Source organism: Convolutriloba macropyga, chromosome 8 (assembly GCF_964194025.1).
Source record: "Convolutriloba macropyga chromosome 8, txConMacr16.3, whole genome shotgun sequence".
NCBI classification, from domain to species: domain Eukaryota; kingdom Metazoa; phylum Xenacoelomorpha; order Acoela; family Convolutidae; genus Convolutriloba; species Convolutriloba macropyga.
In genome coordinates, this window is record NC_134475.1 from 27,022,749 (window position 1) to 27,039,017 (window position 16,269).

Sequence of the window (16,269 nt, forward strand, 5' to 3'; positions counted from 1 at the left end):
AGATTTTTTCTAAAGTTATTCAGGCAGGAACAGTTCCATTAAAAATTCTGACAGGACTGCTCTCCATTTCAACTAGAGGACAATAATTTTGATTAATACTTACTTCTAAACAGTGTTTACCTAAGAAGTATTCTAAGAGCCTTGAAATAAAATTGAGTTCAAGCTTTTCGATCGATGCTAAAGCTAGCTGTTCAAATTATTGAAATTATTTAAGCAGTACCCAGAATTTGCAATGAAACAGATACAAATTTCTCAAGAAATTCAAAAAAAAAACGATTGTTTGAATGAGGTTGATTTCTTAACAACGGATGAACATCTTTGTGCTTTCAGGTTTTTGTGAATTTGGGTTTTGATAATGCAGATGATTCTTTATTTGAGAACTAGCAAATCGCTAAAAAGTTTTGGTGCAATTGCGACTAAATACAGTTTAGGTTTCGGGCAGGCGTGCAAATTGAAAATTGACTGAGTGCTTATCGAATACTTTAAAATTGACCTTGATTTTGGCGTGATTGACATTTCTAGATGTTGAACTGATGTTAAAAAGTGGGCGTTAGCTTTGACAAAGAATTAGGTAATTGTAGGTGGGGTTCGTGGGCAGGCAGGCGGGCCAGATTCTCGCTCTTTGAAAGCATAAAGTCGTTTGAATTGAAAGGTCAGCTGCATTAGTCAACGTGTCGCATTCATAACCTTCGAATCATTTCTGTAAAGCATTTGGTGTCCTAATCGGCTTATTAAGGAAAATTAACAGACAAATTAGGTAAATTCCATAATTCCATTCAGTTTGGTGTCAAAATTTTATATGCTGATCGACTTTTGGGAAAATAAGAGGCGGAACTTGTAAGGTTAGGCTGATTATGATTATTACCTATTTATCTTTAAATTTATTAACTAGTTTGTCTGTTTACTTTCCGCTCAAAGCAGGAATTCTTGCCAACGTCAACTGTCAGGCACTTAATAAAAGTACAACAAAGTTTTTGTGTCTGTAAATCTGTAATTTTGTGGCTAATCTCGCTGGTTATTGTTCAGTTATTAAATGAAATCCATTCTGTGATACGATGTTAAGACATACTATGAGAAGTTGTATAGGTGGGGAGAGTAAGAGGTGGTCATGATTATTAGTATTATAACTAAGTTGTTGATTTAATCTGTTAAGTAGATATAAATAATAACATTTTGTTCGCCGGCCGCACAATCCCCCCTCCGTCGTCTTTCCTTTTTCTCTTCCCAATTTTAATCTGGAGTCACTTCCTTGATTGAGAGAGAGAGGAAAGAGAGAAAGCAGTAGGAGAGAGAGTAGTTAAAGTGGGGTAGACTCAAATACAACAACAACAATAATAACAACAACCACACACCTGGTAGAAGGGACCACGCCTATCCCGTCGCTTCTCAACTGATGCTCCTCTCAATATATCCCACCCTAACCTACCCACCCTCAATCCCTCCCTCCTTTTCCTTCCCAAATAGCCTCCTGCCGACCGACTGCCTAGAGACCCGGCTCTGACTGGCCCACAGCTGATTTGGAAATTCCACCAGACGATAAATATACCTGAAAAATACTTCCAGGTAAGGTTATGTTGTTTTCCACAATCAAGGTAATCGTGTTTTCCTATAAATACCTACTTTTGATTGCGTTTGACATCTGTTTACTGCCCTTGTTTAAACTGAGAGATAAAAATAACAAAAACGGTAAACGGCTTCCCAAATTTAAATAGTTACAGACGTTCAGATTAACTAGTAATTCTTTTGTCGATGTTCCAGAGCTAACTATATGATTTAACGTAAGTCGATAGTGATCGTTTTTAACACTGTAGTCACATCGTTTGTATCTTAATTATAAAAGAATGTTTTTTTCGCCAATTTTTTCAAGAAGACTACACGGCAGAATTGAAGCCTGAGCACTGATTTTGTGTATTGGAGACCATCTCTAATGAAGTCTTCACTGACAAAACGGACTCGTTTTAGACTTGCTAAATAATGGTCATATGACTGTTATGGTGCGTTTATGGCCAGAAAGTTCTTAACCTTGAAATCAAAAGGAAAATTCTAATGGATTTGAAGGAAATTATGAAAACCTGCTTTAACCATTAGCATTTACCTGAAAGCTGCCGAAATGAAAAATAAGTGTGGTGTCGTTTGAAAAATTAGATGAAATTAGAAAATGCCTAAGTTACAATGGGGTTGAATTAGCAAGGTTACAAACATAGTGCACGAGTCTGCTCTGCTAAACTCTATTTGGAAAAATAATTGACCAATTTGGATTATGGTTTTTCGTCTGTATTTTTTCGAGATTAATGGATCAAGCTCCAAGAACGCGAAACCATAGTTTTGTTTTGTGCCTAGCGTCGCTCAGCAGCATCAGTTTTCACAATTTGCTTGACTCAGTAAGAGTTTTTAAGTTGTAGAGGCTGAAGTTTTTCTAAAATATTACATGCTTTGAACTGAAATGAAACATTGAGCTTTGCGTGATTTTAATTGCTCTTCTGCACTTCACAATTTTTAATTGATCTCAAACGAAGTTTGTGACAATTATATTAATCCTGTTGCCCTTTTTGAATGCAATTTTTCGCTTGACCGACTTTTCGTCTGACCAATTTAATTTTTCGTCCTCAAAAACTGGATAAACAGGTATCGCCCAGCGTGCATTAGGTTATCTTAGAGCCTTTCAGCTCACTAGTCTCCAAGTATGTGATTCACAGGAACTGTGTTGGAGACTTATACTAATGGTGTGAAGGGCGGTTCTTAGAGGTTGACCCCCTCCAATCCCCACCCCTGCACATCGTTCAGGCCGTAATGGCCCCGTGAAGCCAAAAATCCCCTCCCACCAATGCTCCCCAAGCACTTGAACTCAATTGGCGACAGCTTACGTAAATAAAAAGTGCCTAAATGAAAATCGTGCACTAATTGGTTCATAGTTAATCCGTAAATCTTACTATTGGCCTGTATAAGCTCTTATAACATCATAAAAACGATTAAAAACCTGAATTTCGAAGAAGGACTTAAAAATATCAGAAGTATGATCAGAGTATATAAAATGAGGAAATGTGCTAATATTCAATCTTTAAGCCGCATTTTTTGTGTACATAAAGTTTGTAGTCATTTTTCGTCCTGCGTATGAACAAATGAATTAAAGACATATGAGCAATGAACTTCCGGAAAATTGTTGCTGATCTAGAGCTTCATCTTCGGCGTGTAAAAACATAATGAAGATAACAAATCTATATCCTGTCAAAAATGCAATTTTGCTCGACGAAAAAAAGTTGATGAGAATAATGGTAGATTTACTCAATATAAATTTACTGATGTTTGATTTTTTGGGAAAATGCTGCCTAGTATAGTCTGTCCTATGAAGTTGAAATAATCAAACCTTCGAAGAAGCCTAAATCAATGCAATTGAGCATCAATGCGGTCATTTTGATGCCAACGTTTTCCCTTTATCTCCATTTCATCTTTTTTATTTAAATCTTTTAAATTCAATCTTGACTTTTGAACTCTGTCCAGTGAGTTTTTGAAACGTTCACTTATTTCAACTTCACGAGGCACGCTATACATTATGGTCTAAATTAAATACAGAAATAAGAAAAAGAATGACATTAGAAAGTTCGGATTTGAATGAAGTAATACGAAACAAACTTAAGAATAAATGCAAATAATTTTCTGTAAGTTTGGTTTTGCGTTCAGATGAGTGTTTGTTTGCTGAAATCTCTGAAAAGGCTTAATCGTGGCTGGATTTGTTTCGAGGCTGAAAAATGAGGCGACTAGAGTTTGGGGTTTGAGGGTGTCTGTCGTTTCCTTTTCCTTCCTCTCTCCTGCTGTTGCAGTTGTCCATTCATGTGACATTTGGACACTTTGATAGGGGAAAGGTAATTGGGCTGGTGGTAGTGGTAATAACTCGACTCTCTTGGGTTCCTGTCCATTTTGATAAGTCAGTTTGGAGAAGTTTTATGTAGCCGAGATTTGGAATCCTAGTCTCTGATATCTACAAAGATTTTGACATTTTGAACAAAATATGCTTAATGCTTTTTACGTGTTTTATAACCTTTTTTGCTATGGTGATAACTTGAAGTTTTAAATTTTTTCTGTGGAAGTTATTGACAAATATCTATTTTGGTTCGATTTGTGAGAAACTTCGAGTCTCGGCTTTCTGAACTTTTCCAAATAGCTGTGCTTCTATCTTCGATTTTTGGGCTGATCGGCGTAATAGGCAGCGCTGGTTGAAGTGGAATTAAGGAATTAAATTGAGAGGCTGCTTTTATCCAGATGGGGATATATTAGCACTTGTTAATTGATAGACGACAGTTAGGCGTCTCTGTACACATGCACCCGTATCACTCTCCTAAACACCTGGTCAGCCACCTGGTTCAACTGCCAATCAAACGTGGGGATTAGAACACCACCGCCAGTATCACTGCTCACTTTAAGCCCCCCGATTGGGTTGTGAGCGATATCTGCTGGAAGGAAACTACAAACATACAAGCAAGTATAAGTAGTACAACGACATGGCTGATCACAATAATGTATGTGTATTGATAAGCCGACGGCTATATTAGGTGTCAGGGCTAATTTTCTGTATACTTACCTGATGTGTGCTGGTCAGATTATTTGAGTGATTGAATAGTTTAACAAGTTGAAGGTGTAGCTAGAACAGGAAAAGTTTGTTGAAAAGAGTTCAGGGAACAAAGTGTTAGCCATAAAAATGCCCCCGACCTCTATCCCTTCGTCCTCCCTTCCCCTAAGCAAGACTTTGAGCCGAAGGTTACGTTTATGCTTAATCTGATAACGATGATGGGTGTCATCAATCTTTTTAACAAAAAAAGAGAAGCGTTGAATTTCCAAAATGATCTAGAAAAATCAAACATGGTAGCATAAATTGTCTCAAAAAGCCAATTGTCAAAAAAGATAGATACTTTATTAAGGAAGAATAGCTTAAATCAACTCAAATCAAAAGAACTCATATCAACAAAAGTATCGTCGGCTAGTTGTGAGGTAGGTCCAAAGGGCATGATACTGGGGGAGAGAGGGGGCGAAAGAGTGTGAGTGATAATTGGGGCTAAATTGAGAAAGTGATCCTAATCCGGTGTGCTAACTTGTCCCGCGTGTTGTTCCTTCCCTCCCCTTCTGGCCCTAAACGGGATCCGCTCCTCACCACATGGAAGGAATTGATCAATTGATTAAAACAATAAAAATATTGTCTCCCCTAATCCCCAACCTGCCCAAAAACGTCAAACATGCCCGGCTCCATTTCCCAAAACGCTCACTTGTCCCAAAGACTTCCACAGCTATCCCTATCCCCAAATCCACTGGAAGCCTCCACTATCCCAATCCGGAGCGGGATTTGGGAGCTTAATTGACAGTTTCACCGGCTTGTTCAACTTAAGAGAGAGTAGTTGAGATAATAATAGGGGGAATTAATGCGGCTATTGTACTGAGGACCTCGTCGGATATCGTTATTACTACTACTACTCCTGCTCCAATCTGAGCTCACTTGGCCCTCCTCTTCCATTCTATCCAGAGCCAGAATAGCCACTCTAACTGACGTCTGGGTACCTGCCTGACCACTAGCCAATGACCTACCAGCATAGCCAGTGATCTCTCATTCCAACCAGTAGCAGAGATTGTATGTACTTTTTATATTAGCTAGAGAGTACTAGAGAGAGCAACTCCTCTGAACAAATGATTGAATGAATGAATGGTTGTTTGCTTGCCTGCAGTCAATAGAGAGAGACGAGATTAGCCTGGAACTGTCTTCCTTATTATTCTTCTCTGTCGGCTAGCTTCCGAACAACTCTGCAGCAGACCAAATCCAAGTCTCCTCTTCTTAACTCTGTTCTATCTACTTTTACTTTGTTTACTATCTTTACCCGGTCAGTGTAACCAACAAGAAATCATTAATTCTGTACAAATCGGTTTTTAAATTTAATAAAAAATGTTTTCCTCATGATTTTTTCGGTTCAATATTGGTTAAAAACAGATCCAGTATTCTGAAAAAATTAATCTGAATTTGCTTATGAAGTTTTGTTACTGTAACAATAATTTAAATTCTCGAGAAGTGTCGGAACCCCTATTATCGACAAGAGAACTACTGCTCCAACAAGTTGTTTGTTTGATCAATTCTATTCTTGATCCTCCATCACGTGTCAACTGAAATCTGATTAACTCCATATAATCCTACCCGAGGCATTAAATACTCATTGCAATAAAGAATCAGTTCAACAACGAAACGCGTTTAGGGCAACAATGACTTATTACGCCCAAAGTGAGCAGTCACCGTTATTAATGCATCATCACCACCACCGAACAAAAATGATCAGTTTTGGCAACATGTTTAACAACCCAACTACACCCAGCAGTGAGTTAGCAAAATGTGGTACTGCTGCCCAATTATTGGCGAGTCCAGACCACCTGTTCAGTCCTAAAAGACTGGATACCCTGGCTGTGTGTGGGGGTGGGAATTACGCGGCCTCTTCTGTCGTTATGCGCAATAGCATCCAATGTCACCCTGACAAAAGTATCGTGTCGCCCGTTTCAGGTAAGATTTTCAAGTGTTTCTCATCCCCACCTAGATGGGCAGGGCATATACAACGATTACGAATAGTAACGCTCTAAATAACAACAAGTAATTCGCAACAGGCAGTCATAAAAAGCATCTGGGAGGGGGGGGGGTAAAGTGTAATAAATATGTTAGGTGCAATCTAGTTTCTTTTTTTGCTCTACATGCAGTTTTTCAAACTTTTCCAATCATATATCGGCCCTCAATCTTCATGCTTATAATTCACAATTGCGTGACTTGTTGACTTTTCTCAATTAATACTTGGTATATTGTGTCGCAGAGAACAGTAGTATGAGTCCTGCACCGTTTGGACCGCCAGCAATCGCCATTCCGAAGAGCACTTTTCTTCACTACAGCAATCACCACCCCCACCACCACACCCAATCTATTCCCAACACAGCTGCTCTTTCTCACCTTCACACCAGTCACACCACTTCACTACATGGTGAGAAGAACCCTTCTAGTCCAACTCCGACACTAATCTTACAAATTAGAGCAAGATTCCTGCAAGTGCGAATCTTGCAAGATCCGAATGCTTATCTTGCAAGAACTTTGCAAGATAGACATCGGGTTGTGTGTTTGTAGACCGTGTGCGTTTGCATCAATTTTTAAATAATAACACAAAAAAAAAAATTCAGCCAAACCACAGGGACAATTAACCGGATCATAGTAAGATTTCAGATATGGCCGTCAAATTATCCAAATTTCGTCTCGGCTGTTATTCAATTCGGTGCCTTCAACTTAGTGATCAATTAGATATCATTTAACACTTTTATTGTTGTATATTTGGGTGGTTAATTTGATGATTAGCGGCTTCGCGAATAATTAGTGTTGCTCCTGAAGCACTTCATGAACAACTGTTATTATTATGTTAACGAAAATGAAAAGTATGACGTTATTTGTTTAAATTTTAATAAATTAACCCAACACAGAATTTCCAAATTTTGTTTTTTGAGCTAAAAAGGACGTAAGGGCGATGGGAATAATTTTTGTGCACATTAATGTTTTCACGGAATAGACAAAACCACTTTCAGAAGAAAGTACGAAAAATCGAAACATTTTAGCAAGTTATTGTTTTCTCAGCGATTAATGCCATCCTTGATGAAAGTATCCTCGCAAAAAATTATTGTACTGTTTGTAAACATCGTTTTTTGTGAGTTTTTTTTGCTGCGATTGCTACTATGTCGAATGCGAATTTGGAAGCTGTTTCAAAAAAATGTCCCCTAGTGAAATCCAGAAATGAATTTCATAAATAAGTCCCAAAATGTATCATCACTCCTAAAAAATTCAGGGAGCAAATTCAAACGATAGATTATAAGTTGTATAGGTTTACTTCTCTCCAGGTGCACGACTACAACAGCAGCAACAACCACTGCCTCCTTTCTCTCAATTGGCTGCATCTGCTGTGAACGCAGCTGCTGCCTCTTCCCTCGCACTCCAGCTGCCCCTCACATCAACACCCACCAGCCCAGGTTTGTAGAAACCCATTAACTCAACAAAAAAAACTATCAACTGTAGTGCTGTTTTCAAATCGAAAGAACTATGAGATGCTTTGGACCAAAAACTGGCAATGAGCTGGGAGTTAAAAGCAATTTCTGAAAAGTTTAACTCAAACAATATGGCAAAAATTTTTTCTTCTTAGCTGTTTTTAATTTTTGCTAGTGTCCTCCCTCCACAGGTTGGGGAAATGTGAGCGCAATTTTCTGCTTCCTATAAACGCATCAAATATGTTTCTTTCGCTCACTTTTTTTAAATATGCCGGAATTACAGACCTAGAAACTGCTGACGTAATTTTCCTAAACTAAAAAGAGCGATAGTTTTTTCCTACAAGTGTTTTGGAATTAAAATTCTGGTGGTTTTCCGCTAAGTTAGGTCGATACTTATCGAAAAGCATCCTTTATTTTCCATTTATTAAAATTTTTCGTTGCCAAATTTTGTACATAGCTAACATTTGTAAAAAAAAATGCATGTTCTTAGCAATAGCAGGACTAGTTTTGGTCTGATACCGGATTTTTGTACTTAAAATTATTGGCATTGTATTGGGGCACTGTCTCTTTGAAATAATTTTGCATTCTCTATATTTTTTATTTTGTTTACCCAACAGAATGATCCACCCATCTTGTTTGTGTGCAAATGAGGCCGAGTAAAGATAATTTAAAGTTGTCAGAGATAAGCTTATGATTTTATAGCTGCGACATTTTTTTTTCTTAAACTTTAACAGATTTCTTGTGTTTTACCTGCATTTGTTGTTCTTATTGCAGCCTCATGATTTAGTCTCGCTAATCGAAGATCGAATTGGTTTCCTTGAGTGCTACCAGTTAAACTATTTAATGCTTTCAGTTGATACCTAATCGTTCTTATGAGTTGAACGTGCGATTTTGTTCTTATTTTTGTCAACTTATAGTTGAGTCTCAGTGAAATTCGTCAACCACTTATATCCAGTAAATTAAACCTGAATCTTCAGCCGTTTTAAGTTTCAATTAATGTATCCGTGTCTTTGATACTACGATGTTTTGCAAAAGCTTTTTTTGATATTTGTTTATTCTTGAGTTTCTTCGTTGTTGTCGTGAAATGTCACCATAACAGCAGCTAGCTTTGTCGTTGAGGTAATGCGCTATACAACATATGTAAGTTTTTGAGTGATAAGCGCTGAGTTTTAAAGTCTTCAACACCGTTACCTGCCAAATATAATTGTCGTTTTTGCCTGTTGTTTGTTCGTTTTTTAGTTTTATATTCTGCATAATAACAGGTCTCCGTACTTTTCTATGGAGTTGTAAATAAATCTATTTAATGATTTCAATTCATAGCCAGCTGTTTTTTTTTTGTTTTAAAACAATTTCTTAACTCATAATTGTATTTCTGTACTTAGTTGTTTTTGTTTTCTTTTTGTAAGCGTGTAACTTGGTATTATTAGTGACAGATCCCATCATTTTTGGTGAACCAAAATTATTTTTTCTATTGTTTGACTGATGTTGTGACCGATGGTGTTCTTGTTGACAATCCGTGTTTTCATCAAGTTTGTGTGCGAATTTTATACTGGTAAATATTTGTGGTTCTTTTTGTTTTTTTATGTAGTCCTAAAGAGTGCTCCTTGATGTTCAAATGAAAACGAGACGACGTATTGTAAAAGTTTCAGTAATAGGACCACAATTGGCTGCATTTTGTTAAAATTTAAGGAGACATTTGGTTGCAAAGAAGTCAATGGATTAAGCTTAGTTTCAGTAGAGACGTCTTATGCTCTTTGAAGTTCAAGCTTTCTGCAGTTTTATATTTTAGCTAATTGTTTTATGACCTTTATAATACGTTTTTTCAAAGAAGTTTTGCAAGTTATGGATAGTTGTCCATCTTTGTGGTTTTTTTGTCATTTTTTCTCATTATCAGATTAATGGTCCCTTTGCTGTAGCAAGAAGGCGTCACCGAATATATTTAATGTTTTTAGTGAAAAGGGTTTTGTTTTAACGGCTTCGACACCGTTTCTTGCACAAATTAAGTGATATTTTAATTTTGTTGCTTTATTTGGCGTTCCTCTTTTAGTTATTCTGCATATTCTTCAAAATGACTATTATCAAAGGCTTGTTATGAACTTTTACAATGATTTCGTCTGATAGGTTCAATTGGTTAAACTTAGTCGATTCCAAAAATAGAACCGTGTATTTGAACTTTGGCTGTTTTGTTCTTCTACTAGAAATGTGTTCTACCTGATAACTACTTGTTGCCTAATTTGCGTAGAACACGGTTCTTCTAGAAAAATTGGATCTTTGCCCATTTGTGCCCCCAGTACGTTATGCACCCCCAACTACAGAGCACCTACCGTTACTTAGTAAATCATTGTAAAAATATAGAAGATGCGTCTGGGGGGTGCAAATAATATGCACCCACTAAACTAGCGGAGCAAACGGGAAACATCCAAAAAAACTATGGATGGAATTCTTTGTTGAATTCAGTTTATAATTCTTTATCGTTTCTCTACTATATTTCAAACTACGGAGTCATCTTGCTGCTCAACTGATTCTATTAAGACCTAAGCGAACAATCTGCTTGTATGTGAACGGTGGCATATCCAGTAATTTTAGATAATTGAACGGAAAGCAGGAGAATTGAAAGCAGGAGAATTGAACGGAAAGCAGGAGATTTGTTCTTTGGTTCTAATGAGCCTTCGAAAATCCTGCAAAATGCATTGACTGATATTTATGAATTGCAATTGTTATGATGAAAAGACGATGATTCCGATTGAATTTAGATAAGTTTGATTTTCGACAAATTGCGAAAACAACGTGCGAGGTTGCATTCCTGAAGTTAATTTCAAATAAATTGAACGATCTTCAATCCCATAAGCGAAAGTATTTGCAGCTGCTAATGTTGTCTACTGTTAATAAGGACCTTTTGTCACAAGTATGATTTGAGTTTTTCAAGATTGAAAATTTACAAAACATTGTTTAAGACGAACTAAAAATGAATTAATGAAAAACAATTTAACCTTTTCGTTCCTCTTTCTTTTGTTTTGATACTGCAATGTTCCATTATTCTTACATCCTACTGTTCTAACCCAACCTTAGTGGGGGAGGAACCATAAGCTCAACTTGGTATTCCTTTCTGTGCAGTCATTTTTGGCCGATCGACGTGTCATCATGCGTTTAGAGTTATGAGTGGTATCATCGGAAAGCCCTTCCAGCACAGAATGTTAAATTATTTGTTTTAAATTTTTTGATTGATTTAGGTTTAAAGTTTTGTGAACGTTGGTGTGATATGAAGTGATTTTGATCACTTCAAGCGTAATTTTTTTTTGCTTTAAAATTTTTGTTGAACAAAAATTGTTGTTTTAATTGATGTATTACAAAAACATTTGGTCCAAATTTGTCTTTTTAGCAGAGGCATAGCAATGTAAAGGCTGATTTCGGTCTCATCGTGGATTTTTACAATCAAAATGATTCGCATTGCTGTTTTTTCCATGACAAGTACAAACAACTTTTATATCACGTTCCTATAATAACGGAGGCCATTTACGTTAAAACGTGGCTCACTGGACATATACTTTGTTTTAAGACAAACTTTGGACATAAACTTTGGGTCATGTTTTTTATGGCTTGGACACTATGTTATCGTATTATCAGATTTGCTTGCACATGCTGCACTTTTTGTAACATTATTCCTTAGTCTCACTAAACACAAGTAAAATTGGCTTCCTAAAGAAGAATAAAAGATTGTTTAAAAAAGTGAATAAATTCCTATAAGAGAGCCTATTTAATGCTTCGAGTCGATACGTACCGGCTGTTATGATTGTAAAACTTTTTTTCAAAAAAAAATCAACCTTGTTTTTGTCAAATTGTAGCTTGATGTCACTATTGACGAGAGAACTTTGTTTTAGTGAAAAGAAATCTAAGCTGTTGAGCGGCTTTCTGTTCAAGCTATTGGTTTTATGGCTAGTTCAAACTACAAGTTTTTGAAAACTTAATCTTTGAATGTTTGTTCATATGTTCAAGTGGTTTTTTGAAGCCTTGTCACATTATCACTAATTTTCACAATAAATTGTTCCCTATTTAGGTAGGAGTGAACGTATTTAAGGCGTTCATTTAATTGAAATTGCTTTTTGTCTCTTTGATACAACCAGTTTTCGTTTAAATGTTTCTGATAATTGGATATTTTTTATATTTAGGATTCATTTTTGAAGTCTTGCCACATTTTCACAATAATTTCAGGTCCAATCAAAAAGTGCCCATATCAAGCTTATATAATGTTCTAAGAAATTCGCTTATGTTTTTAAGGGCTTGAGAAACTTTTTTTTGGGCTTTTTGTTTTTGAATCTTGTATATAAGTCGATCATTTAAATTTGTTGGGTTCAAAAAATTCAATGGACTTTTGAACTTTGAATTCTTTGTTCTTTTTTCAGACATCATGCCTGGTCTCATTAAGGAAGGACCCATCTGCTTTCTACTGAGCGATTGTTGTTTTTTAGTTTGAATTTTACTGGATGAAAACTTTTTGTCGCTAAGTGTTTTTGAGAAATAGATTGAGTTTCTGCCGAAGTTAATGCTTGTTTTTGTTTAATTTTGCATGTAAATTGTTTCGGTTTCTTACTAATGCTAGGTCTGATCAGCTCTCTAATGCGGCAATGCGTTATTTTTTCAATCGTCATTTTTTTTTGAAAATTAGGCAAATTTTTGAAAGTGTCCTGTCTCCACTTTATTTGGTACACAATTAAGTCAATAAGGTTGAGGGGCGGGGTCGAAATATTATGTGCAGATCATTGTTTCAATTGTTCAAGCGCTTTGAGAGGATACCACTTTTATTAAGTTCCGTTCCTCTTGGCCTCTCCGTCGCCAAACCCTTATGTGGGGTGACTAAACACTGATGGGTCGAAGATTTACTTTGGGACCATAGATTTACTTTCGTTACCATAGTCTATGTGTTTTCCGCAAAAAATGCTCTGCAAAAATATTCTTTTTAATCAACCAAACAGAGCTCCGAAAGTATTTGGCCTTAATTCTGATTTTACAGCATTCTGTTGTACTGCTTTATATGTCATATTGTAACCCAATAATCCAAATAGAAGAAAACGCAATGTTAGTTACAGTTTTTGGGAGGAAGCTATTCGAGTGGGCGTGCTACTTCTTAGAGAACAATAATTTAATAGAAATTGGAGAGCAATCAATTTGGTTGAGCAAAAGTTCTTCAGCTTTGAAGGTTTGTTTACGGAGGTTCTCAACAAAAAGTCAAACAAAACTCTAGTTAATGAATAATCTCTTTTTGGAATTTTTTATGCAGAGAAAACTGAAATGTAAACTGCGTTCTATGGTTACAAAATTAGGGTTCCTGTCGTGACAGGTCTTTAACTGATGTGCGAATGATCGGGTTAGCGAATCACTTATTTCTTTTAGTCGTGGCCTGTGGAGTTGGAGCTGGGGCTGGTCTGTCTGTTGTGTCTCCAGCAGCAGCTGCTGCGGCTGCGCTGACTACATGTCCAGAGTGGGCATACAAACCAGAGAGCTGTCCTGGATCCAGACAGATCCAACTCTGGCACTTCCTGCTTGAACTTCTCAATAGTTCTGCCTCCTCTCCTCAAACCGGGTCAGGAGTTCCAGGGTCGCCCGTCAGTGAAAAGAGTTATCGCAATATTATCAGGTTCGTTAACTGTGTATTAACTTATGACAAAGGGTTTGAAGCCGTTGAGAACTGCTATAGACATGAACTAGCGATGAGCGGTATCATTCGGTTGCTAGTCAAGTGAGTTCAAAGCTAATTTTTATCAAACTTTTTTTTCAAGGATGTAAAGAGTATCGAACCCTGTACCCGAGGCTAATTTTTATCAAACTTTTTTTTCAAAGATGTAAAGAGTATCGAACCCTGTACCCGAGGCATGAAATCAACATTAACAATTTAGTCCTGCATCATTAGTCAGCTAATTTGCTCAGTTCATTCATTCCGTTTTCACATTCTCTCAATGTTCACATTCTCTCTATGATGAATAATTGCTGGTGCATTCGACAGGTGGCAAGGTGACATGGGTGAATTTGTGATCAAAGATCCAGACGAGGTAGCCAGACTGTGGGGGGAGAGGAAGTGCAAGCCACAGATGAACTACGACAAGTTATCCAGGGCACTCAGGCTAGTCATCCCGAAAACCGATTATCTCGGCCATTTATACTTTTTCAGCTAAATCTCCAATGCCTCAACTACCGAAGTTCGGTTCGAAAAATTTATGAGAAGCAACCTGAACATCATTTGGTTTCATCATCATCTTAGAAAATATTCTGTTTCGGCTCCCAGCTTAGTGGGCATAAAACTTTTACGCCCTCCGGGCGCACGTGCTTGTTTTAATAGCCGCGAAGCGATAGCGGCTATTATTGGGGACATCGTGGTTTTTTTACAATTCAAAGAATTTTTTACAATTCACAGAATTTGAATTGTAGTGGGGCGCTGTCTTTTTTTAAGATATGTTCACACATTTTCATGATTTTTGAAGTCAAATTGGAGTAGGGATTTTGGTCACGCCGAAACAGGAAGTGGAGCGAAAAAGCGAGTGGTTTTGCGGCGTGAAATTTTTGCGCTCTAAATTTAAAGTAGAGTGAGAAAACGGTTTTTGAACAAAAATTCGCTTTCTCGCTAGTGGTTTTTTGTTCACATGCGGCAATTTCACTTTGATTTTTACTGTTTTTTCGATTTTTTGGTCGGATTTTTTTCTAAATGGTTTTCCCAATCCATTCATAGTCCGTTCTAGGTCTAGTTTTCTGTTAAGTCAATGAAAGTTCTTTGAATTGTACGTCAGGACTTGTCCTGTTCTGTTTTTTTAATTCGTCGTCTCCATCGATTATTCTTACGACCTGACTTCTTGGAATTGACTTTTTCAATGATTTCAGTGACTTCTACTGCTTCGCAGTTACACTTTGTGTACGTGACGTCATTTCTGCTTTTAGGTCAATTGCGTGACTTTCCTCACTAAAAAATGACTTCTGAACTCACTTATGGAACTTTAATTTTTATGAACCTTTATTAGTTAATAGTGTGCATCTAAGTAGTGCCAAACTTATATGCCCTAATACTTGATTATGAGTCTTGAGTTTTTGATTTTGAATATCAATTTTGAAAAGCTCTTTTAGGGCTTTTTCCTTATAGACCGTATGTCATAAAATTGACAGTCCGAATATAACCTAAGAAGTCTAGTGGTCTATTAAAGGACTGGTGTCCGATCTTATTCCTTTGCTTGTTTCAATTCATGGAAGGCCACAAGCGTCTATCGCGGCTATTTTCCGGCAATCTGCCGGCTATGTTTTTAGAAACAGTAATGTGCTATATAAGACATGATTTGTAAGCGGAGATAGATGATAAAAACATTGAGGTTCGAAGCGGATTAGATATCATTTTTGTGAAATAAATATGGATTAATTTGCAATAATGATAACAAGAATCACAAAATAATAACTGTTCATTCTAACGTGGAAACTTCGCTTTTCATTTGCGTGAGAAATTAGCCGAAGGGTTAGTTTGCAAAAATATATGGCATTAATTTTTTTATTGCTGGTTTCAGGTACTACTACAATAAACAAATTCTCAAGAAAATCAAAGGCAAGAGATTCACATACAAATTCAACTTCACAAAAATGGTGCTTCTTTCCCAACAAATGCCCGTGCCCTATCCACCTCCCCCTCCAATCCAGCAATTTACATGTGAACCCTACTCCTTACCCCTCCCAAGACTGGCTAACTTCCCCTCACCTGCTTACAACACCAACTCAAGCGCGAGGTTGATGCCTGACTTCCGCAGTTACAACGTTGCCAGCAATGTTGTTCACGACCAACTGAACTGTACAGACAAGAAGGAAAACATTAAGGAGGAGAATTTGAAAAGTAATCAAAACCTGAAAAACGATCTAAAGAGGAAAATAGAAAGTGAAGTAGTTTCTACAGCTGCCAATAAAGTGCCGAAGCGAACTCTTATGATGAGAGACATATTAGATCTTAAATGAATATTGCATACTACTCGATGAAATTTAACTATATGAAATGATATAAATGGTTTATATAATTAAAATTTTGTAGGCTTACACATCTTGTGTAACTAGACATCTTGTGTACTAGACTCATTAGTAGTAGAAATTGCAGCAATTTGGAGCGAAGCTGGAATTTTTTGATGGGATCAAGATCCAACGCGCTCATGGATGAAGAACGAACTGTGCAAAAATTTCTTGTAATCATGGAAACAGATTAAGCGAAATTGGATCCGCCGT

General features: G+C 36.9%; 1 protein-coding gene across 2 annotated transcripts; it reads left to right on the forward strand.

Annotated features, from left to right (window-relative positions):
• The first annotated feature begins 1,214 nt into the window (after positions 1 to 1,214).
• On the forward strand, positions 1,215 to 16,009 carry LOC142344046 (uncharacterized). Of its 2 annotated transcripts, XM_075395517.1 has the most exons (7): positions 1,215 to 1,563; positions 6,228 to 6,526; positions 6,828 to 6,992; positions 7,891 to 8,019; positions 13,423 to 13,666; positions 14,033 to 14,149; positions 15,570 to 16,009. In XM_075395517.1, the coding sequence occupies exons 2-7, from the start codon at positions 6,235 to 6,237 to the stop codon at positions 16,006 to 16,008; spliced, it is 1,386 nt and encodes a 461-aa protein (XP_075251632.1). In that variant the 5' UTR covers positions 1,215 to 1,563; positions 6,228 to 6,234; the 3' UTR covers position 16,009. The 2 variants fall into 2 exon arrangements, with proteins under 2 accessions (XP_075251632.1, XP_075251631.1); XM_075395516.1 differs by lacking the exon at positions 1,215 to 1,563 and having other exon boundaries at positions 4,942 to 6,526.
• The last annotated feature ends 260 nt before the right edge of the window (positions 16,010 to 16,269 follow it).